Here is a 22379-nt window from a genome sequence, read left to right as displayed (position 1 = left end):
ACTGGGCTTCAGATTAAAGCTGACAAGGAAGGGGAGGGGACCGAAAAAAATGTTCTTATTCCTAACTCACAAACAATAATAAGTACAAAAATATAATTTAGAGTAAAGTATTAATGATTATATCTCACTTATTTTAGATGACTTACAATCCTTTTTTTTCCCAGCAAATACGCAATTAAATTTTAACTAAATAATTACTAGCTCACCCCACCCCTGTAGAGCAGTACTCGTGACCTCGGTGTTAGCCCATGTGATCATTGTATCATTTCCAAGATGGTGGGTCCATTACTTGTCCTTCTCTTTCCTTTTTTATCTCCTCACAAATCCCCACAAACTTAACGTCAATTTTTTCTTCCCACCAGGCGGGAGCAATGGATATGGCGGACAAGCTGCCGAAAATACGGGATCAAGATAGCGACAGCAAGTTTGGATATGTGTTCGGCGTCTCTGGGCCCGGTGGGTTTCTTAATTTTGCCGGTTTATCTTTAAATTCTTTTACTTTTTCGAGAGCATCTTATAAATCAAGGCTTATGGTTAAACTGTGTTTTCTTTCAGTGGTTATAGCGGAGAATATGAGTGGTGCTGCTATGTACGAGCTGGTAAGGATAGATGATCTGTGATTTTTCTCAAACCTGTTCTGGAATGAAATCACTCAAATCATCACGTTCATCACATGACATTTTCATTTCACACTGAATTTTATCAGATTTATTCTACCTAGTTGGTATTTATTATCCAATTCTGTCTTTAAAACACAATTTGTATATAGTTGCAAGGCGAACTAGAATATAATTGAAAAAAATATATAATTGTGTTGAATCAGAACGATTTTGTAAACTGACGGAAAAAGAAAATAGAAATCAATTAATTTTAATAATTTTGAAAATTGGGGCACTGCATATTTAGATCAAGGCGTTATTGCACCTTTATTGTAACAATATTGAAAAAAATATTCTCACAATAAAATTTGCTTGCATTTTCAATGGAAAATTCTGACTTGGCTCAATTGCCTTCCTTGCAATTCTTCCTTGCTTATCTGTTTTTCTTTTTTAATTTGGTTATAACATTAGATGTAAGGTCAATCTACTTGTCAGCTTATTTGATACCTAATACTGAGGTACCTAACACAAGAGCTCCTAGGGACTTCCTAGAAATTAGGGGGGTGGGGACTTTTAACTCTTCACTTGACAATTTATTCTATAGTTCTCATGTATTTAGAATATGTGCATCGTTTATTTTGATGTATAGTTAATTGGCTTGAAAAAATTAAAACATTTAAGTTTAGAACAGGTAACAGATAAATTTGAAACAGATAACAAAGACCTACATTTGTACATCATAGGTACGTGTCGGCCATAGTGAGTTGGTTGGGGAGATTATCCGGCTAGAGGGAGACATGGCAACAATTCAAGTATACGAGGAAACTTGTATCCTTTTCCTTATTTAGATAAAACAGTTGATTTAATATTGATTCTGATTTTAAACTAGTGATGAAAACACTATTCTGTTTAGATATGCAACGGTCAAACGATGGTCATCTCAGATATGAAATGTATTTGGTTTCTTTAAATGCAAGGTTCACCTATAAAAGGGAAAGCTCCTCCCAAACCTGGGAACAATCAGTTTTCGATTAGCCGTCAATAAATCAACACGTCATTACGGACATTAACTCTGAGCTATTTTATATTCTAAACCAAATATCATTTCATATTTTCATATTCTAAACCAAATATCATTTCCAAAACTTGTCCAAATAATTCTTTCTTTTTATAGTAAAATAATGCTATACCAAGCTGTGTGCGCTCTAAACATTTTACTAACAGGGCAAGAATAATTTATGCATGTGCGTTAGAATTTAAGAAGCGCAAAATTAAAAATTTTACACTGAAAACATGAGTGGACAGCAAATGACTAATTTATCAATCTTTTAACACAACTGTCTTGTTACCTGTGCAAAAATAGTTTTATTCCAGCTGACTGAGGCTCAGAGATAAGGGATTTTAGAGGAGACTTATGATTTTGTGACTGCTAGTGTGACAGTGTTCTGATTATAATTGCAAAATCAATCCCAGGGGTGGGAGGAGCTTACCCTTTTATAGCAGAACCTCATGTTTTTTATCCTAATTAACGATACCGTAGACCAAAATGGCTTCATTTCGGGTGAATTTTTTTTATTATGCCATTCGATGACAATAGGCACACTCTAGATGTTAGCAAAAAAATACCACCAAAATCTTAAATACTCCGCCACTTAGTTTTACGGCTTTTTGTAAACTACGCCAAGATTAAGTAAGAATCCTTGGCTTCCTTTGAAGAAGGCTAAATGAGGAAGATAGCCCAAAACATTGAGTTGTCTCCGTTCGCGGTCTTTTTAAATTTTCCGTGCTCTTCTTTTCTTCAGTGCAAGCTCACATCGGTCTAGGCATCTTCCTTCTCTTGCACAACTAGCGCTATAAATTTGAGTGCCTAAGAGTTTTCCCGCTGCGTTGTATAGCGTGCAATGTGATTGGTTGCCACACACGGCTCTATTTGCTCTTCGTCTGTCATTACTGTCACGCTGCCTCTAATGTTTACACAACTTAAATCCCCGATATCTTGCAATCAAATTTCACCCCATCTTACTCTAAATATATGAATTAAAGGTACACTTTTAACCCCCCGATTCCTGCTCAACTTGGCAAGTGTCTTGTATAGATATTGTTCTGTCACACCTTGTCGCGGATAATCAATAGCATTTTTTGCTACGGACTTAATTAGTGCGTTGTAGCCAAAGAAGCAAAATTATTCCATGCCTAAATTTGACCCTTGATTATTAATCAACGAGGCTGTGTGACGTCAATTGTAGACATGGTTTGTCAGTTCAGTACATGACGAAAGATATAAGGCAGATCCCGGGAGGTTGTGCGCTTTTGGTGTGTATAAATAATTCGCATGTTTAAAAGTGGTCGATTTCGCACAAAAGCACTCAAAATTAAGCGCGTATAAAAAATGATTATTTTAGGAGGAAAGTTCAATCATTAAGCTTTAAATTGATATATAGTTTGTTGGCATTTGCTCTAATCCGACGCGAGCGCGAGCGATTTTGCCGGGACGATCGGGGTAATTACCGCTTTGGTCTATGGTATCCTTAAGTAAACAAATACATTTACATGTAAGAAAGATTGTGTTGAATAGATTGCTAAATTAATAAACGTTTACAACTCACAGTAATTGACATACAGTACTTCTTGGAATATGATGTCTGGCTACAGTATTTAAAATATTGATTAAGTGTGATATGTTGTGATTCTTGACACATCCTGAGCTGGTGTAACGGTTGGGGACCCTGTATTGAGAACAAAGAAGCCTCTGTCTGTGGAGTTAGGTCCAGGTAAAAGAGCAATAATAAAATAAAAATGAAGCTCAAGGGTGATAAGTGATACACCGAATTTGATCCAGCTAATTACAAATCTACCAAAAAAATATAGCTGGAAAAGGTTCTTTCATCGCCCCTTTTCTTGGTTTCAGCTGGCAGTTGGCTGGTGTACACACAATCCTTTGCTGTGTACACAAATGCTTTTTATCTCTTCAACTCACCTACAAATCAGCTGTCCACGCCACTATTAATGGAACTCAATAATTATTACTGTAAGGTATTTGTAAAATTATGTGATATTTTTTTTTTTTTTTGCAGGAATTATGGGCAGCATTTTTGATGGTATCCAAAGACCTCTAAAGGTACTAAAACAGCAATGTTATACCTGTGACTATGATATACAAGTTTTATCTAAAGGTTTTTTTTTCCTCAGGATATCAATGAGATGACACAAAGTATTTATATTCCACGTGGAGTGAACACTCAATCCCTCAGCAGGACGGTACAGTGGGAGTTCATTCCTGGCAACTTCAAGGTTTGTAGGACAGGGTTTGATACTGTAGATAACTAAAAAATTGGTGCAACCAGTACCTTGTTGGTGAAATTTTATTTCATTGTACAAATGAGCAATTGTAACAACAAATAATAACAATATTTGTCTTACATTTACCTAAAATTATTATGAGGTATTGAAGTAAAAATAAAATCTCATCATTTTGATTTAATTGTAATGTTACCGTAAATTATCTAATAAACGCCTGGGGCATTTATTGAATTTCAATGTTCTGAGGAGGGGCATTTAATAGATAGGAGGCATTTATTATAGAGGGGTGCTCTTCACAAACTATAAAAAATACAACAAACCCATGTGCAGTGGAGTTCTAGTCTCAGTCAGGATCATGTTAAATTATAGCCTGCATAGCAAGCGTTTTTTGACATTGAGCAAGTCTCACCCAGTAGAAGCCAAACTCAGATTAATTAAATTTGATTTATGTTAGCAAAATTCCTATGTTGTTTGTTTTTAAGCTAGGGTAAGGGTAGGGGGGGCGTTAAATAGAGGGGGGCATTTGTTAGAGAGGGGCGTTCATTAAGATAGGAGGCGTTCTTTAGATAGGGGGCGTTTATTAGATCATTTACAGTATGCATTCTCAGTACTTCCAACATCTTAACTCATAGAAACAACTCATTTACAACTCATACAGAGATACGGGAATTTTTTTTATTATCAATATGTGTTCTTATTGCATCTGCAAGTGTGCATTCTCATTACTTCTGGAGATGTGTCTTTAGGTACTAATGGAAACCTAATGTTTGGTTGCTTAGATCGGTGATCACATCACAGGTGGTGACATCTATGGCTACGTCCAGGAGAATACCTTTATCAAGCACCACATCATGCTTCATCCTAAAGCCAAAGGCACCATTACTTACATAGCACCTCAGGGTAACTACTACATTGAGGACACTATCCTAGAGATAGACTTTGATGGGGAGAAAAGCAAGCACTGCATGTTGCAGGTAATGAAAAGGATAATCTAGAATTATCTACTACATGGTAAAAAAAAATTAAATTACAGTATGATTGTGCTAGTAAGACTGTGATCACCAAATACTGTATATTTTCTTGATTTGTTCTGATCAGTCAGATGCAGGATTTTTGAACTTTTAAACAACAAATCAAACAATCAATTGCATGAATATAACCTTAGATGAAGTTTTGACATTCAAACTTCAAATTCTCTAGAGTCATTAAGGTAATACCGGAGGTTATCGTATAGGCTGGAAATCCCCTAAAAGTATATCCATACCAAAGATTGTACTAAAATATTTATCATCGCCGATTTTCAAGAAATTCCACCCTTTTATTATGCTCGAAAAAGCAAATTTAAAATCGGGTTATTCGCGCGAAAACATGAAATGAAAAGCACAACGGGATTGGGAGTAACTCATACTTAGCTATTTTTTTTTACTTAACTCATATTGTCTTATCTTTTTGCATATCTTTTGCTGCATACTTTAGTTTTTTTGTTTTGCATGTAGGTGTGGCCTGTTCGTCAAATGAGGCCCGTCACAGACAAAATGGCAGCCAACCATCCACTGTTAACAGGACAGCGTGTTCTAGATGCACTTTTCCCGTAAGTTGTTAATCTGCAAATATTAAGTTTGCTACCTTTTGCATTCTGGGGTGGCCAACTTTACAATTTTTTAAAGGAAACCAATTAATACCAATGAGAGATGAGATGAGAAATGTACTATCCAATTGACAGGAACTTGACAAGCCAACCACCATGGCAAACAAAGGCTTGAGTGCACATCAGAGTGCTAATGAATCCTCCTCCATATTTTGTATTAATCAAAACACTGATTCATGCATGCTCATTGGCCAACTTCTTAAAGAAGGCCAATCACGCTGCCAATTTATGCTCCCGCTCAATACCAAGTTGCACAAAGCATCCATTTCCAACGGCTAATTCAAGCAAGTAACAAAGATATTTTCAATCAAATATTGTTAATAACATATCAGACTTAATTCGTGGATTGTTATTTTGGAGTTTGCTTGCGAATGAGCCGCTGATTTTCAATGATAAACAATAACAAAGAAGAAGTTGATCTATATTCTTTAAATTTGCATATGGGGCCACAGTAGCGTCACACTATAAAATTGTTTTTCTCCCTCATTAGGTGTGTCCAGGGTGGGACTACTGCTATCCCTGGCGCTTTTGGGTGTGGTAAGACTGTCATCTCCCAGTCTCTTTCCAAGTTCTCTAACTCTGATGTCATTATTTATGTGGGATGTGGAGAGAGAGGAAATGAGATGTCTGAAGTACTTAGGGATTTCCCTGAGGTATGTAATGCAATACCAAATGATAGCCCCTGTATGTAGTTGTCTAAGGAATCAGAGCACATGCTCAATAAGATTCTATGACTCAATAGGATTCTATTTGTAGTAATGATTTACAGGATTTTCCATGTATACGTTGTAAAAAAAATTTTCTTGTGGCACTTGATATTCTCATTGAACCTCAGTCTTGTCTATTCAACATTATATGTGCTCTCTGAGCTAACCATGCTCAAAGATCCAGTGTACTTTGCGGGTGCTCCCAATGGGTCACTCTTGTGAAAGAGCCGCTGGGAAAGTTTCCTAGTTAGACTACTGTAGTTCTGGGGGCGTGACGTGAAAGAAACCCTGTTGAAGACAAAATGTGGAAAACTTAGCCTTTGTTTACATTATTTTCATGCTGCAGCCTGACGCTCCAGCAGGCAATTTTTTTACTCATAAGTTTACTTAAAAGAAAGAATTCGTCTCAATATAGATCTAATCTCCATGCCCTTGGAGCTTGTTTGCTTGCAGTTGGATGATCGACTTCAGTGGGCAAACGACCACAATGGCAGCGTTCTCGGGAACATTCGAGTCGCCAATTGTGCGGGCTTCTTTGAAAAGAAGTGGCAAGATTTAAAATACCAGGCTTTTAGCGAGGCCTGTCGGTAGCTGAGCAAAAACATGGCTCTTTCCCACGACTGTATGACAAATGTTCACAAGCAATTGTTCTGGCTTCAGAGTTTCGTTTATCGTACAAAACAGTAACTTGATACATTCAGGCAAAGCATCTGGCAGCTACACATAGGTTACAAGTAAACACTGCTGTGCTGTGATTGGGCCTTCGATTCACACCTTAAAAAAGGCCCAATCACTCAAAACTCAAAATTGTTATAAACTTTTCCAGCAGCTCTTTCGTGAGAGTGACCTTTTGGGAGCACCTTCAAAGTACGCTGGATCTTCAAGCATGTGAACTATGTAACTTTCTTTCATGTTTTTAGCTAACAGTTGAGATCAATGGTCAAGTAGAATCTATCATGAAGAGAACTGCCCTGGTGGCGAACACATCCAACATGCCAGTAGCCGCTAGGGAGGCATCCATCTACACAGGTAATGCCCTAGCATTTGCATCCCATTTGACTCTCATAGTCATCCACCACTCGTAACCATTTACTCTTGAAAATCCCTGTCTCATGCTCTTTGTTAAAAACTGATTGAAAGACTTAAATTCAATAGGACATGATTTCAAAAGGACATAATTTGCAGACTACTAATACTATTGTGGCAAGGGTAACATGGGAAAATTCATTAGAACTTATAATAAAAACAGGGCCAAAAGCCATGTGCCGGCATAGGATGAAACTTTGAATATTTGTCTAAATTAAATCCATGCTATCTTTACTCACTATTGTGAAAATTTTGAGTTATAGTTTGAGAAATTATTATGCTATAAAGAACTGATTAATAGCTTTATTGACACTTATTACGACTGTATGTCCTATGTAGTACGCAAATTACTACTGAATTTTGGCACTGATAAAATGTTTTATCAGGTATCACACTGTCTGAGTATTTCCGTGACATGGGTCATCACGTTAGTATGATGGCAGACTCAACGTCAAGATGGGCGGAGGCTTTGCGTGAGATCTCCGGACGTCTGGCAGAGATGCCTGCTGGTGAGTCAACATTGTTTTTTTTTTTATGATTATTTCGGCAAAGGCCCTTTAAGAAGCCAATCCCAGAATGACAAACATTATTTTCTCACACTCACGCACAATGTACTTTAGACATTAGATGGAAGCTTGCACTGTAACATATGTTTTTATCAGTTTTATTGCAGGAGAAAAGGTGTGTCTTTCTGACACAAAAACACCTGACGTGATTCTTTATCGAAGCAGGGGCCGATCCAGGAGATTTTGAATGGGGGGGGGGGGGGGCAAAGCAACAGTTTAAAAAAAGGGGGGCAGATTTATTGTTTTTCCATGAATTTCCTTATATTTTTTGTTATTTTCAAGCCAGGGGGGGGGGGGGGGGGGTGCGCTCGGACCACCCCTAGAACCGCCCTTGCTGTTATAACAAAGATGATATGAATTCTCGTAATCTGTCCACACCCTAGATCCGCTCTTGCTGTTATAACAAATATGATCTAAATTCTCGTAATCTACTCACAGACAGTGGCTACCCCGCCTATCTTGGTGCCCGATTGGCCTCCTTCTATGAACGTGCTGGTCGCGTTAGTTGCCTTGGCAACCCCCAGAGGGAGGGAAGTGTGACCATTGTCGGCGCTGTGTCTCCTCCCGGTGGTGACTTCTCTGATCCTGTAACTTCTGCCACTTTGAATATCGTACAGGTACTGCGTATATCCAGGAAAAACTACACGATCCCTCATTATCTCAGATGAGCTCTACTCAAATAAGCCAATTCGATGTTTGTTTTTTATTATAGATAACACTCGACCACATGTATTTTATGTTTCCACATGCGGTGTTATGGGGAATAGTTATGGGCTTTAAAAAGCCACTACATATGATCAGTTGTGAATCTTGCCTGCACATAGAGTTGTGGTCTACTAAGGATTTATGCGCTATCATTCTCAATATATCAAGTGAGGAAATTGGCAAACCAAAAAGGGTTTGTGTGAGATTCTTCATTGTCTCTTCTAGTGGGTTTTCATGTAAGCCAGGGCCCGCCAATAACTTGTAACTTGTTGTTAGAAAAGAATTACAGATGTCTGGATACAGACTATATCTTTAGGGTATAATTTTCTGTGAATTCGCGCCCCTGTAGTACGGAAATTTCGGCTTTTTTTTTGCCTTTATTGATTTCTCAGTATACTCTTGTTCGTATCTAGGTGTTTTGGGGTTTGGACAAGAAACTGGCTCAGCGTAAGCACTTTCCTTCCATTAACTGGCTTATTAGCTACAGCAAGTACATGAGGGCTTTGGATGATTACTACGAGAAGAATTATCCAGAGTTTGTTGCACTTAGAACCAAGGTAAATGTTTATTATTATTATTACGAGATTGTAGAAGGAATAGGAAAGCCTGGTTTTTAGACTGTTATTTCGAGATTTTATCTTATAATTTTTCCTCGAATATAATTATACCAAAGTTTTTTTTGTCCTCTGGGTTTTTTTTCCTCTCGTATTTACGGGAAGTATTAGATTAAGGCCCTTGTCTGACATTTGTTTAGGTGAAAGAAATCTTACAAGAGGAAGAGGATCTCTCGGAAATCGTACAACTTGTAGGAAAGGTAAGATTTATAATTCAGATACAGCTGAATTCGTATTCTTGCGACCTGACCCACAAGTAAAAAACTTTTAAATTGTTTATGGTTTGCCGGCAAAACATACAAGGCATAGTTTGGACGTTATTTTCATGAACGTTTCAAATACAAACGGACTAAGTCGATTGTGTCTTTAGTTGTATGCATATGAAACGGCAGATGAAAAGAACAGCTTCTAAACTAGGCCAAAGTCGTTAATTGGTTAAACTGTTGATTGGCTTACGTACTATTTCCAGGATTGTCAGATATCCAAGGATTTTGAATTATACGCGGCCGCGTTCGTCATTTTGATGCATGAGCTCATGACTCTATTCCCTATTTCTACCACAGGGCTCCCTGGCTGAGTCGGATAAGATCACTCTCGAGGTGGCCAAGCTCATCAAAGATGACTTCCTCCAGCAAAACGGCTACACGCCGTACGACAAGTTCTGTCCGTTTTACAAGACAGTCGGTATGCTCTCAAACATCGTGGCGTTCTACGACATGGCGCGGCACTCTGTGGAGACGACAGCACAAGCGGAAAACAAGGTCACGTGGAACGTGATCAAGGAAAACATGGGAGACGCCATCTATGCGCTTAGCAGCATGAAGTTTAAGGTGAGTTAGGATGGTAAGTTAGTTAGGTGAGTTAGGAGGGTAAGAGCAGGTGGGGATAATGTAACCAGGTAACAATGCGGTTATTTACCCACTAGCAATACACTCCAAACAATATAGTCTGCATGTGTGAAATGCATCAACTTGGGACAATTTTGGACGAGATTTAGGGATAAATTTCTATTCACCAATTTCGTAGGTGTTTTGCCAGGGCTGTAGGAGAGTCGTTGTGACCAAAGTATCTATTGATATAACTATCCTAAAGCCAGTAGTTAGGAGTGGCTATTCCAAGTCTATTTTTTCTGAAATTGTTTGTTGTTGTTGTTGATTCACAAAGAGCCGCGTTGTGGTGTAAGATAAGGACATTTCCCCCATTCCTTTTGCTTTTCATTATGTTTATTGAAGTCTCTCTAGAAGCTTACACGACCACTTTCCGAGGTGTAAAATTGTACTCCTTTTATATATAAAAAATTTGTTTTTTCTGTCAAACAACCTTAACAATACACACTCCTGTCTTGTTTTCAGGATCCTATTAAAGACGGAGAGGCGAAAATCAAAGCCGACTTCGCCGAGCTTCACGAGCAGCTACAGCAAGGCTTCCGCTCGCTGGAAGATTAGTCTATTCTTAGAATTATAAATAATGCAATCTTCTCTCTCCTTGAGTCGGCCGAGAATTAAGCACGGGAATATCAAACACTAACACGAAAGCGGTGAACCTCTATAAAGCGGCCATTTAGCACCGTCCCAAGGGTGACCGGTTAATAGAGGAACCGCTGTGGAAAGAGGAATTGAAGGATACGTCATCTTGTCTTGATGTTAAAAAATTAGGCTGTATTGCGCGGGCGCCTGCGATAATTGTCGTTTGCGGTTCTTAGTAATGCTTTGAATGCGCTTTGGTTGGTGTTGTGAGTTCGCGTTTGCGATAAACGGCATACGGGAAGTGCATGAAGGGGAATTCTCAGAATAAACTTGTATGTATGATCTCAAATGTTTACTTGTATGATGAAAAACCTTTAATGTACTAAAACATAATTCATAGGCATCTAAACAAATTACTGCATCTTAGTTTGTTTTTGAGGAAGTCATCAAAAATGTTTTTTTCAGACAAAGGACCCTTTTACCACCCATCTTATCGAATTTGTCAAGCTTTACGTCAATCATAGATACAGTTTTCATTGCATATTCAACTTTCTCGATGATGGGGTAAATACAAGAGGTATAATGCAAATAAACTCTTACTGAAAAACGAAACCAAATAGAGTGTATTTTTGTCATTTCCCCACCCTGATAGTTTTCTGTTTTCTCCTGGTCTAGTTTATAGGTCTGGTCAAATTTCCGTCCCTCGTTTATTCATCCATTGCGGGTTGCCTCATTTTAAGTGCTTTGCTTGGGCTTCATTTTTCACATAGGAAACAACCTTCTCCACACTCTATTGCGGGTGACTTTATTACATTATAAATTAATACAAAATTGATTTAGGTATTGTTATATGAAATTATATTGCTCTATGTTTTTATGTTATAAATATATCTGGTTATTGCGATATAGAGTGGTTTTCAAAAAGCCGTGAAATACTATTTAGTTTATTTAGTACTAATAAACTGTAATGTCTTTCTTTTCTTTTGTTCTGGCTTCACTATTACATTTTAACAACTACACTTTGGTGCACGGGATTTTGAAAATCACTCTATTGACGACTGATTGGTTAAGAAAAAACGCGGGAAAGTGTCCAAAAGAGGTTCAACCCAGTCCCAGGCATGACAAATTAATTAAACACGTTAGCAAATGTACTCTTCGGACTCCGTGTCCCACTCAGGTCCGTAGGCATTGTTTGAATAAGCGGCGTTTGTAGATCCCGTTGGTAGTGTTCCACCTGTAACGAAACAGTGATGGTTGCAAATTTATTATTCCAATAGGATAGAGGGCAGGCGCCCGTTTCTCGAAACACACGAGAATTCTCGAGCCTGAAAATTTTATCTTGCATTTTTGCCCATAATTTCGCATGTTTTCCTTTTGAGAACCGCTTATATGTTTGAGAACAGCTTGAACTCCCTCTTGGTTCATATTCCAAATGATTACGCTCAATAGGGCTATTTTCGAAGTTTTGCTGAAGCCAGAAAGTTACCCGAAATGTTTTGGATGACTGCGAGGTCCCGAGAACTTTCTTAATATTTAAGCCATGTGAATTTCGGGCCCCAGAAGTTCGGGAAAGATCTATAAAGAGAATCATCCTTTACATAAATCTTTGTGGTAAAATACGATATTTGACGATATTTCAACACATTTAGATACCATGAATTTTATGGAAATTAGCCAGCATTTCAAATTTTAGGAATAAATCGTTTTTCGGGCCCGAGAATTCTCGGGTGTTTTGAGAAACGAGTCCCTGGTCAGAAAACGGGGGGCCCTGGGATATTTTGAGCGTGTACGGTAATAAAATGCAGTGTAAAACACATTCGGCGATTCTACAACAATAAAAATCGCATGCTACACGCATGCCTTAGTCTACAAAGTCTTTCAAAAAGCGTTTTGCTAGTTTATAATACACTACCTCTTGGTCTATTCGTGGTGACGTATTGCAAAGCCGCAGTCCCCATTCCAGCGGCATTTCGTGCATACACGCGCACGAGATACTTGGTGTAAGGTTTGAGGTCAGGGCAGAGGAGAGAAGTACTCGTTACCCCTTCGACAACGAGCGAGCCGACTTCGACCTTATAGTCTCTAATGCGGCCGCCACCATTATTAGTAGGCGGAGTCCATCTCACTTTGATTGACGTGTCAGTGACATCTCTTGGCCCAAGGTTCAGGGACGGTGGTCCGGGAGGAACTGGAGAAAATGCACCAATTTATTATTATTATTATTTCTTTTATAGATATTTAGAGGTACAGTACTTGGATAGTACAGCAGTTGAATTCTAATAACTGGATGAGTTCTATATGAGTTCTGGATGAGGGGACAATAGCACGTGAAAGTATCTGAGTAGCGCATGAATGTAGATATATAGTTAAGAGTGTGGAAGTCGTTGTTAGCGTTGAAGGGCGCAACGCAACGGAGGAGGGAGGAAAGGAATGGCATTGAACGATAGATGGGAAAGAGGAGGAGAAGGAGGTGGAAAAGGAAGGGGGGGGCGACGAAAGGGGGATTTACTAGTAGTAAAATGGGCACAACATGTTGATCTATTCATAAATCCAAGGCCGCCATCCCAAGAACCATTTTTAACCAAATAGCACCTACTTGTGCTATAAGTAGAACAGTACTTACAGCATTTTTTGGGAAGTGTAGACTTGTTAGACCTGTTAGTGTCAGTGCTGTAGGCGTTGTTCGGGACGTGGGATATCTCTGCGTAGGGCGGTCCCTGGTAACTCTTTCTGATCGCCTCGTCATAAGAATCGGCGTCGTCATCCCTTTGACCGGCATCAACCTCCAAGATCATCTCTTGATTTGGCTTAGTTGGTGTCTTCTGTGACAACAATAACAAAACGAATAGTTAATAGAGAGAGAAATATGATGTCAAAATGGCAAATTCCAAAATTGCCATATTTACTAACGACATCAATAATTTTCGTGAACATGGAGGAAGACGGTAGCCACAAACTTCAAAAACCTCAGCTATAACTCAAAGTTCGAGCATGACATAAACATTCATCTTTACTTGACTGATGCTATCATTCTCCATTAGATATGATGTAACGCCCTCGTTGTGCATATAAGATATGATAAATGACGTCGTTATTTCAACATTAGAGGATTGTCCTTCCCGTCGTACCTTGCGCTCTCTCTTCTTCACCGGATACTCGGCTGCTGGGCCGTCCTGTGCGTACGGTGACGGTCCTTCTGTGTCTCGCCCGTCCTCGTACCTGGGGACCAACATACACAAGAGTGTCTCTTTAGACTTTTTACTACGCGATGGGTGTATACAAAAAGCTACCAACCCAACCCACATTTTCCTTAGGCCGCTTAAAAGCAATTTTGTTATACAGCAGCAAGCAAAGGTGCTGGTATGTCCAATCTTAAATTGTAGAATTCAGACACGAAATACGCCAAGAAAAGGCCCACCTACTAGGCCGGATCCAGGATTTCTTAAAAGGGGACCGTAGATATTAGCTCCCATTCAGTTATATAATGTAGATTTTCAATATGAGGGGAAATCCGCAACTGGAATTAGGTCAATGTAGTAAATAATAAAACACCAAACAGAGCTACGAGTTTTGCGCATCCATAGTCAGAGACCCAGCGTGCTTTGCGGGCGCTCCCAACGAAGATTTGGGCGGATCTTGAGCATGGTTCACACCCACCACGAACAATTATTAGGTCATTTTCCGATCTATTTCAAAATCAATGTATCTAAATCACATTATCAAAATAATGTCTACTTACATTTTCTTCCTGTCCTCTGTGTCAATAGTCAATCATAAAAGAAAAAGAGATTAATAAATAGGAAAAATATTTTATAGCCAGTTATAAGCGTTGGGCACAGAAGGGAGATCTCCTGCCATAGGACGAAACCAGGAAAACTTAGCGAGGTAATCATTTGTAGCATCTTAGATTAGTTCTAAAGTGTGATTTATGTTAAAATACTCTGCATCGGGAAGCAGCTTTTCCTGTAGGGTCGAGAGTGGCTCCACAGCTCTACACATTTCACAAATATATTGATACTTGAGAATGCCCCTATTCACCTTTCTTTCTTCTTTTTCCTTTGGTGCAGACGCAATATGTAACAATAATCACAACAAGCAAAAAGATGACTATCCCCACCACGATAAGGATAATGTCTTCGGTCGTCAAGCCTGACTTGGCAGTCACGGGAGATGGCGTGTGATGCGTCATAAATGCTGGGGACGAAAACATTGCACGACTTATACACAGGAAGAATACAGGTAGTCTTCCTAAGGTTAAAGCCGCATTATCACCAGTTTGCTTCGGGAGAGTCGACGGAAACCTCAACCGACAAGACAAAAAAGAATCAACTAGAATCCGCGCAATTTAACAGGCCATCCGCTTTAAATTGTCAGTCCTCAAAGAAACGTCCAAAGACCCACTGCTTTTACAAGTTAAAATATTTTTCGCGTTTTCAGTTAAAAATAATCGGGGGATGTCATGTAATCGACCGGAGGTAAACTGGTGACATTGCCGTTTTAAACCCGAGTTATCGGGTTTTTTAGTTATCGGGAAATCAAATGTGGAGCCAACTGTATAATACTTAAGGAACTTTTCACACGGCAAAGGGACAGATTAATTTAACTAGTGACCCCACCCTCCTGTGAATACAGTAAAAACCCTCGAGTAAGAACCTTCATTTTTTGGAGTAAACCTGACAGGTTTTTATTTAAATGGCAAATCCCTACCTCCACACAAATAGGATTCACTATATGATGATGATTGAAGTAATAAAAGCTTTCTATTTTCAAGACTAATTATGTTCTTGAGTTTAGGGGTGTAAATTTTAGGCTAAGAGGTTCTTAATTTTCAGCATACAAGCGATTTCTTAATTGTATTACAAAATAAGATTTTTCCTCACTTTGTAGCGGCTGTATACTCTCGGGGACGATGGTAAAGTTATACTTCGGTGCATTTCCAATAAGCCCTTCCTTGAAGAACGTTTGAGGATCTTTGACGTCACCCGTCAATGTATATGTAACATCAACTATCAGACTTCCAGGTCTGTAACAGCGCAGAAACGCTATCTCAGAAATACACTTGCAACAAGGAAGCAACACACTTGCAACTAGGGAGCAATGCACTTGCAACTAGGGAGCAATGCACTTGCAACTAGGGAGCAATACACTTGCAAATAGGGAGCAATGCACTTGCAACTGGAGAGCAATGCACTTGCAACTAGGGAGCAATACACTTGCAACTAGGGAGCAATGCACTTGCAACTAGGGAGCAATACACTTGCAACTTGCAACTAGAGAGCAATGCGACTGCAACTAAGGAGCAATACATTTGCAACTAGACAGCAATGCACCTGCAACCAAGGAGCAATACACTTGCAACTAGAGAGCAATGCAACTGCACTTAAGGAGCAATACACTTGCAACTAGAGAGCGATGCAACTGCAACTAGGGAGTAATACACCTGCAACTAGGATCAATACACTTGCAACTAGCCACTTGCGGTCTAAAAGATATAAGGCGCAATGAATTTTATTTTAGCAAACTCATTGGACATAGCGAATGCAATATTCGATGATGGTGCGTTTTGTAGACTTGAATGATGTACCTGAATGATAACTGATAATCCCGAAGACACGATCCTAATACATCGCTGATCTGAAACAGAACGAGCCATTAGAAATGTTTAGCTAAAAGTGAATGTTTATCATCTATCAAATGGCTATGATAATTATTATATCTTACACACAAGATTTTGCCATATCGTTTCACCCCACTTTCCCACCTATTCTTCTTTGCCCATTCCATTATTTTGTGTAGTGCTTAGAGTGTTTGTATAATTCCATCAAACCTTGTTTACCAACACGAAAATGTTCGCTCCCAAAAGCTCATGGGTTGGTTTTCTAAGCATTGCGTTTGCGCGGCAACGAATTCTGGTCGAGAGTACCTGGGTACGAGACTGGAGTACCTGTGTTTTTTTGCTGATGTGCTTACCAATAGATTGATGTCTCGCCAAACTGTACCACTGACGTTATACCGGCCGTCCGTTACCGTCGTCTCTCTGTTTGATATTGTGAATGTCATCACGACCGTGGTATTTTGGCCTGCAAAACAAAGCACATTAGAACATCGGATAGACGGATAGAGCCCAAATTGAATGACGCGATGGAATTTACTCAAGAAATACATAAAAACACAAAAAAGAATTAATAACCGATCAAAATTGCCATTTTTTGTAGCAACGAGAGGAAAGTTCGAGTTTACCAGGAAAAGAGAACTTGAGAATTGAGATATCGGGGAAAATCTTCCAGCAAAACGAAATAACAAATTCATCATAATTGGGGAGTTTAATTAAATGATACTAACCCAACCAGATAGAAGGTGACGTGCTTCAGAGGAAACCCTTTCACAGAACATGTGAAGTTCTCTACCTAATGACACACTTACCTAGGTTACGTGCCTCAGGGAAAACCCTTCCACACAGAGCATGTGACGTCATTCCCAATGTCACACTCACCTAGATAGTAGGTAACGCGGCCCAGGGGAAACCCTTCTACAGAGCATGTGACGTTCTCTCCATCTGTAGCCTTCATGGCGTACGTCGCGTTCTTACTTCCACTTTGGGCGGGAAAGGCCAGCACACGTGCCTCACCCGTGTTACACATGACAAAGGGCCTCGTTTCCAGGTTTGTTGCCAGGGTGATGGTGACGTCTAACGCGTCCTTGGTTTTACACAAATTTGGAGGTTTGATGAAGTTCACATCTGAGGGTCAGTTAGAGGGGCAAAGGTTGAATTTGCTATTAGAAAAGTGAAACATTGAGAATGGGTAAAACTAAACCCAAAGCATTTCGAATGAGATTTTTGGAAATCATAGCGACACAAATAACCTATGTTTGGTTCACACTAGTGACAACTTCATGAATGCGCGCACTCTTATGTTCGTGTGTGAAAGTGTGAATGGTTCGACATAAAGACATAAGCTTTCATTAGATTCCTGACTATCAAACTTTTAGTTAACAGCAATGTGGCTATAATCAGACTTTGCTGAGTGTGTTTACACTCGCCCGTTTGCGAGGGGAGTGGAGTGAAGATGGGTCAAATACTGCGTACAAGTTTTTTTTTTAGTTGTGAGAGGATGCTCGCGGTGTTTAAAGTTTTTATTGAGTCCCAGACTTACAGTCGACTTTGATACGAAGTAGCTTTCTTGCGATTGCACACTCGTCCCCGTTGGTTGCTGAACACATGTAGTCACCCTGGTCATTCTTCTTGATGGCACTAAACGTGTAACTGGTAGAGTTGCTCAGTGGAGAGCTGGCCTGGCTGTTATATCGTTGTAAGGTTACTTCTAAAGGACTTGTGCCGGTTGCATGGCAGTAAAGATTGACAGATGCTCCCTCGACGACGACAAGGTTTGACGAATTGAAAGCTGCAATGACTGGTCCCTCTATATCATATCAACACAGATAATATCAGAACAAAAGAAGAAAAGTTAGATACGTTGAGACTTGTAATGGCTGGCTTCTCCAACATAGCTATCAGTACAACAAAAGTTAGATACGCTGACATTTGTAATGGCTGGCTCCTCACAAGCAGCATAGATCACAGTACAAAAGATAGAATAGTTGAAACCGGTCATCGATCGACAACTTATTAATAAAATGCCCATACGGGGAAAACTCAAAATGTCAACTTAAATACAGAGGGCAGTTGTTGTTATTTCTGTCATTGCTGTTGTTGTAGTTGTTGTAGTGGTTTCTAATTCTGTTCTTGTATTTTGTTGTGCGCGTGGCTGTTGTTGTTCTTATGTTAAATAATTGGGAGGTGCGGGCACAAAAAGCATTTAATGCGTTATTTTTGTCGTTCATGTTGCTGTTGTTTTCGTTGTATAGCTCTCATTGATTTTTAACGTTTATATAGACATATTAGTTGTAAGAAGCCATCAGTACCTTTCGCTGTTACAATAACCGAGGAACTGGCGCCTTTCCCAACGATATTCACAGGGACACAAGTAAACGTATTGATTCCTTCATTGGTTGCCTTTGCCACGTATTCCGAGTCGGACTGGGTCACAAGCATGACGTTATTATTATAGAAAATGTAGCTGCTGACCGTAGGAACTGCTGACGCACTACAGGTCAATGTGATGCTGGCATTCAGACAAACTGTGTCTTGGGCGGGCGACTTCTTGGTCAGTTTTGTAAAGTCTGGTTTGTCTAAAGAAAAATGAATTGACCATGTATAATTTAGTTTGTCTAAAGACAAAACTATACATAATGACATAAGCGAACCATATCTCACCCTACGTGGTCCACTCCCTCCTAATCTTCTCGTCTCGAATGCCTTCCCCCCTCCCCTGCGCCATCGGTTATCCCACTGCCCCTCCCTCCCTCGGGTACGCGCCCTCCCCACATCCCCACCAGTATCCCCCTTCTATAGAGAATCCCCCATTCTCCCTCCAGTATCCCCCTCCACTCCTCCCACAGGATCCACTTCCCCTCTTTCCTCAAGTATCTCCATCCCAACGCCCCTCGAGTATCCCCCTCCCCTATCTCACCCACTAGTTTAATTGTTGCACCCCAGACTTTCCCCACCCCTCATAACCGGGTCAATAAAGCCATCGAGCATCCCCCATCATACTACTTACACTGTACGGTAAGTGTAGCGTTGGATCTGTGAATGTGTCCACATCCATCCGTAGCTAAGCACGTGTATGGCCCCGGCCTGTCGCGATGTACCGATGGGACAGTGTAGAAACTGTCGTTGCCTATCTCCTCGCCTTTGGCGTTGAACCATCGAAATGTCGGCTTAGGATCGGGACTGCCTTCAGCTTGACATGTCATGCGCACTGAGTCGGACTCGTTCACTGCACTTGGAACGATCACACTCAACTTGCTAATAGGAGCTGAGGAGAATCAAAACGATTGATACGCATCAAATTCCGCCGATAAACCATGGATAGAGATGACCTTGCTGAGCCTTAGCATCCCCGATAGAAACGTCGAGTAGCTTGTGCACGTCATAGTCAATCTATATAAACGAGGTTCATGTGCGACGCGTGCTAATGTGGAAACCAATACAAAGTTTTAAGAAAGCTATAATAAATAAACAAATAAAAAATAAACAAATAAACAAACAAATAAATAAATAGTGAATTATAACACTGCATGGAGTTATGGAGTTTACCTTCCTAGTGTAGCGAAAAAAGGAAAGAACTCTTATTTAGGTTAGGGTTATGTGTAAGATTAATTAAAAACGCGAAAGAGTGAAATAATTGTGAAAGAAGATGAAATATCGAACATGGAAGAGGACAAAATATCATATTTTCACGTGTGTTTGTGTACGACATTTCTTAGTGGCTGAAATCCCTTTAAGACCTAGTTTATATTCACAAGAATCACCCGTGACTATGAGCTTGTGGGTGATCAATTATCGTACATCTACAGTAGCAGTGACTTTTTTCATAGGAACTTGACTTGGCACTTAAATGGCTTCCAGATCATACCTGTTTTCCTAGTTAGGTATCGTTGTTTTAACAACGTTAACTACTTAAAAGTAGTGTTAACACTGTAGCTGACAACTTGCATCAAACCATTACTCTTTTAACTCTGGATGGGGGGGGGGGGGGGGTCATACACACTACATACACATTACAGGAGGAAATACAAAGTGCAGATTCTGAAATGGTCGAATTAAAGTAAATTGACGATGGAAGTAAAGAGTAAAAATACCGGATATAATAAAATGTCGGTAGTCGGCAAATATTTTTTTGTCGGTAGTCACTAGTTTTTTTTTTATGTTTTGTCGGTAATCAGTTACTTTTTAAGCCGTTTAACGCTAGTCAGTTAACCCCATCCAGACCCTGCCGTAAGCCTCCAAGTCAAAATTTTTCACGTTCTACAATGCTTCCTTGTCATAATATAATTCTGGTGACAGGCTTATAGGTTGACAAATACAACAGAAATGAAAACGAACTCTTCTTGTTTGAAGAGCATGATAAAATACTTTATAAAGTTATTATATATACGTGTTTTTATGTACGTATTTCGGACATTACATCACCGGCCTCGTAAGCTCAAATTCCTTGAATATTAATCTGAGGAATATTGAGATAGGAGCTACATAGTTTCGAGATCACCAACATACTCGTCATCGTCATCAATGACCACCGACACTATCATCATCATCATGATCACATCATAAGATCACACCATGATCACTACAACCATCATTATTACCATCACTACCACCACCATCATCATTATCATAATCTTTGCCACCTTCATCGTCATCTTTCATACTACATCTACGAAAACCACATTTTGAATGATATTGCAGTGTAGTTGCCGTGGCAGCTCTCGTGAAATATTCTACCTCCCAGCCTTGTATTATATTCGCTCCCTCTGTATATATATGAACCTCAACAACACCTATGGTTTATTAACATAATGCAAAATGCCCCTTCTCTATATCGAATTTTGCATAATATGAGTCATAGGACTTTCCCTAAAAAATCCGATGTTGTCGCTTTATATTCCGAGCGCATTGATAAGAAGCAAGTAAAGGTTTCGGCCCAACTCATTATTTATATAATAAAATAGATTTGAAACTTCTTGAAACTTCACGTAAACCATAAAGGCTTTCAAAAAGATATGCAATCTTTCATTCAAAAAGCGACAAGAATAGCTTGTGCGTCGATTAGGATAAGTATTCCCATAACTGAAACTCGATAAAAATACCACTAAATAAGTTTGGCGCATTTCGTTTGAAGTGGAGTGCGTTTATTGTACACCTTAGAATAGTAAACAAAAACAACTAAACTAAACTATGGGGGTTAATCCTTGATTACCGAAGGCTTAATACTTATTTATATTTTCGTGGATTTCCCGTCTTACCCTGAACGTTGAGTAGAGTTTCTAATGGGGGTTGGCCGGTATGAAAGTTATTTGCTGTCACGCGACATTGTATTTTGTTGGCGCCGAATCCATCCTTGCTTTTAATGACTTTCAGGGTGAAAACGACGTTATATGTAGGGGTTGAGCCTGTATGCGATACTGACATCATTCGATCAGCGAACACAGGCTCGGGTCTGTCACTCACGGTGGAGTACATCTTGACCGGTGATCCACCCGCTACAGCTTGCTGCCAGATCTCGACAGCTCCGATTTGTTCTCCCGAGTTCAGAGTCACTTTCCAAGTCAGTGTGGCTTCCTCGCCATCGTTAATACAGACAGATTTGTTGTATTGTGACCAAATCCATGTACTGCTGGAAGCGGCATCTAGTGAAAGAAGCCAAGTTGAAGTCATTTTTTAGAATCATTATAACTGCAAATAGTATTAAGTGAATGAAAACGAATTATTAGTTTGATGTGAGATATTGTTAATCCACATTCACTTACCGATGGCCCTAATAGAGAGAAAACAAATAAGAATTAATACCAACTGCTTTGGCATTTTAAACCGTTAGAAATACCCGCTGAAACAGTAGAACTGCATAATAAGTACTATGGCCAGAGAGAACATTAGTCGTCCATATTCGCTTTTGGCGCCGTACGTGCGACGCTAACATCACACATTCATCACGAACGAGAATACAATTAATGAACGCGCAGTCCTAGCCGGTGATGCGTGCGATGATTAAATCAGCAAAGTTGAAATAGTGGATGCTGATGACCCTGGTATTTGGTGTGTTGATAGAGATAAGTTTTATCTGC

General features: G+C 39.6%; 2 protein-coding genes across 2 annotated transcripts; one reads left to right on the top strand and one right to left on the bottom strand.

Moving 5' to 3' along the window:
* The first annotated feature begins 228 nt into the window (after positions 1–228).
* On the top strand, positions 229–11303 carry LOC5504836 (V-type proton ATPase catalytic subunit A). Its single transcript, XM_001625674.3, has 17 exons — positions 229–276; positions 363–456; positions 556–599; positions 1343–1427; positions 3305–3370; positions 3674–3717; positions 3789–3890; positions 4679–4873; positions 5396–5490; positions 6038–6200; positions 7175–7283; positions 7727–7849; positions 8345–8523; positions 9025–9168; positions 9366–9425; positions 9789–10055; positions 10578–11303. The coding sequence occupies exons 1-17, from the start codon at positions 274–276 to the stop codon at positions 10668–10670; spliced, it is 1866 nt and encodes a 621-aa protein (XP_001625724.2). The 5' UTR covers positions 229–273; the 3' UTR covers positions 10671–11303.
* Positions 11304–11480: 177 nt separating this feature from the next.
* On the bottom strand, positions 11481–22354 carry LOC5504842. The gene is made up of 15 exons (XM_032373178.2): positions 22065–22354; positions 21561–21944; positions 19313–19570; positions 18615–18881; positions 17846–18112; positions 17185–17430; positions 16662–16771; positions 16276–16325; positions 15572–15714; positions 14730–14885; positions 14431–14446; positions 13820–13910; positions 13315–13513; positions 12604–12879; positions 11481–11925 (listed from the first exon to the last, which is right to left on the bottom strand). Exons 1-15 carry the CDS (start codon positions 22117–22119, stop codon positions 11831–11833), a joined length of 2613 nt encoding a protein of 870 aa, XP_032229069.2. The 5' UTR covers positions 22120–22354; the 3' UTR covers positions 11481–11830.
* Between the last annotated feature and the right edge of the window lie 25 nt (positions 22355–22379).

This window comes from Nematostella vectensis, chromosome 9, assembly GCF_932526225.1.
Source record: "Nematostella vectensis chromosome 9, jaNemVect1.1, whole genome shotgun sequence".
NCBI classification, from domain to species: Eukaryota; Metazoa; Cnidaria; class Anthozoa; order Actiniaria; family Edwardsiidae; genus Nematostella; species Nematostella vectensis.
The sequence above is the reverse complement of the archived record's forward strand: the minus strand, read 5'-3'. Positions and strand labels throughout refer to the sequence as shown.

Excerpts from the sequence above, each read along its gene's own strand:
- LOC5504842 (XM_032373178.2), bottom strand. The coding sequence starts at position 22,119 with ATGCCAAAGCAGTTGGTATTAATTCTTATTTGTTTTCTCTCTATTAGG. Across the intron at positions 18,882-19,312 it reads CGCTACACTTACCGTACAGT|ACAAACCAGACTTTACAAAA; the intron begins GTAAGTAGTATG and ends ATTTTTCTTTAG. Across the intron at positions 12,880-13,314 it reads TACACTTCCCAAAAAATGCT|TTCCTCCCGGACCACCGTCC; the intron begins GTAAGTACTGTT and ends CATTTTCTCCAG.
- LOC5504836 (XM_001625674.3), top strand. Across the intron at positions 5,491-6,037 it reads GTTCTAGATGCACTTTTCCC|GTGTGTCCAGGGTGGGACTA; the intron begins GTAAGTTGTTAA and ends CTCCCTCATTAG. Across the intron at positions 10,056-10,577 it reads TTAGCAGCATGAAGTTTAAG|GATCCTATTAAAGACGGAGA; the intron begins GTGAGTTAGGAT and ends TCTTGTTTTCAG.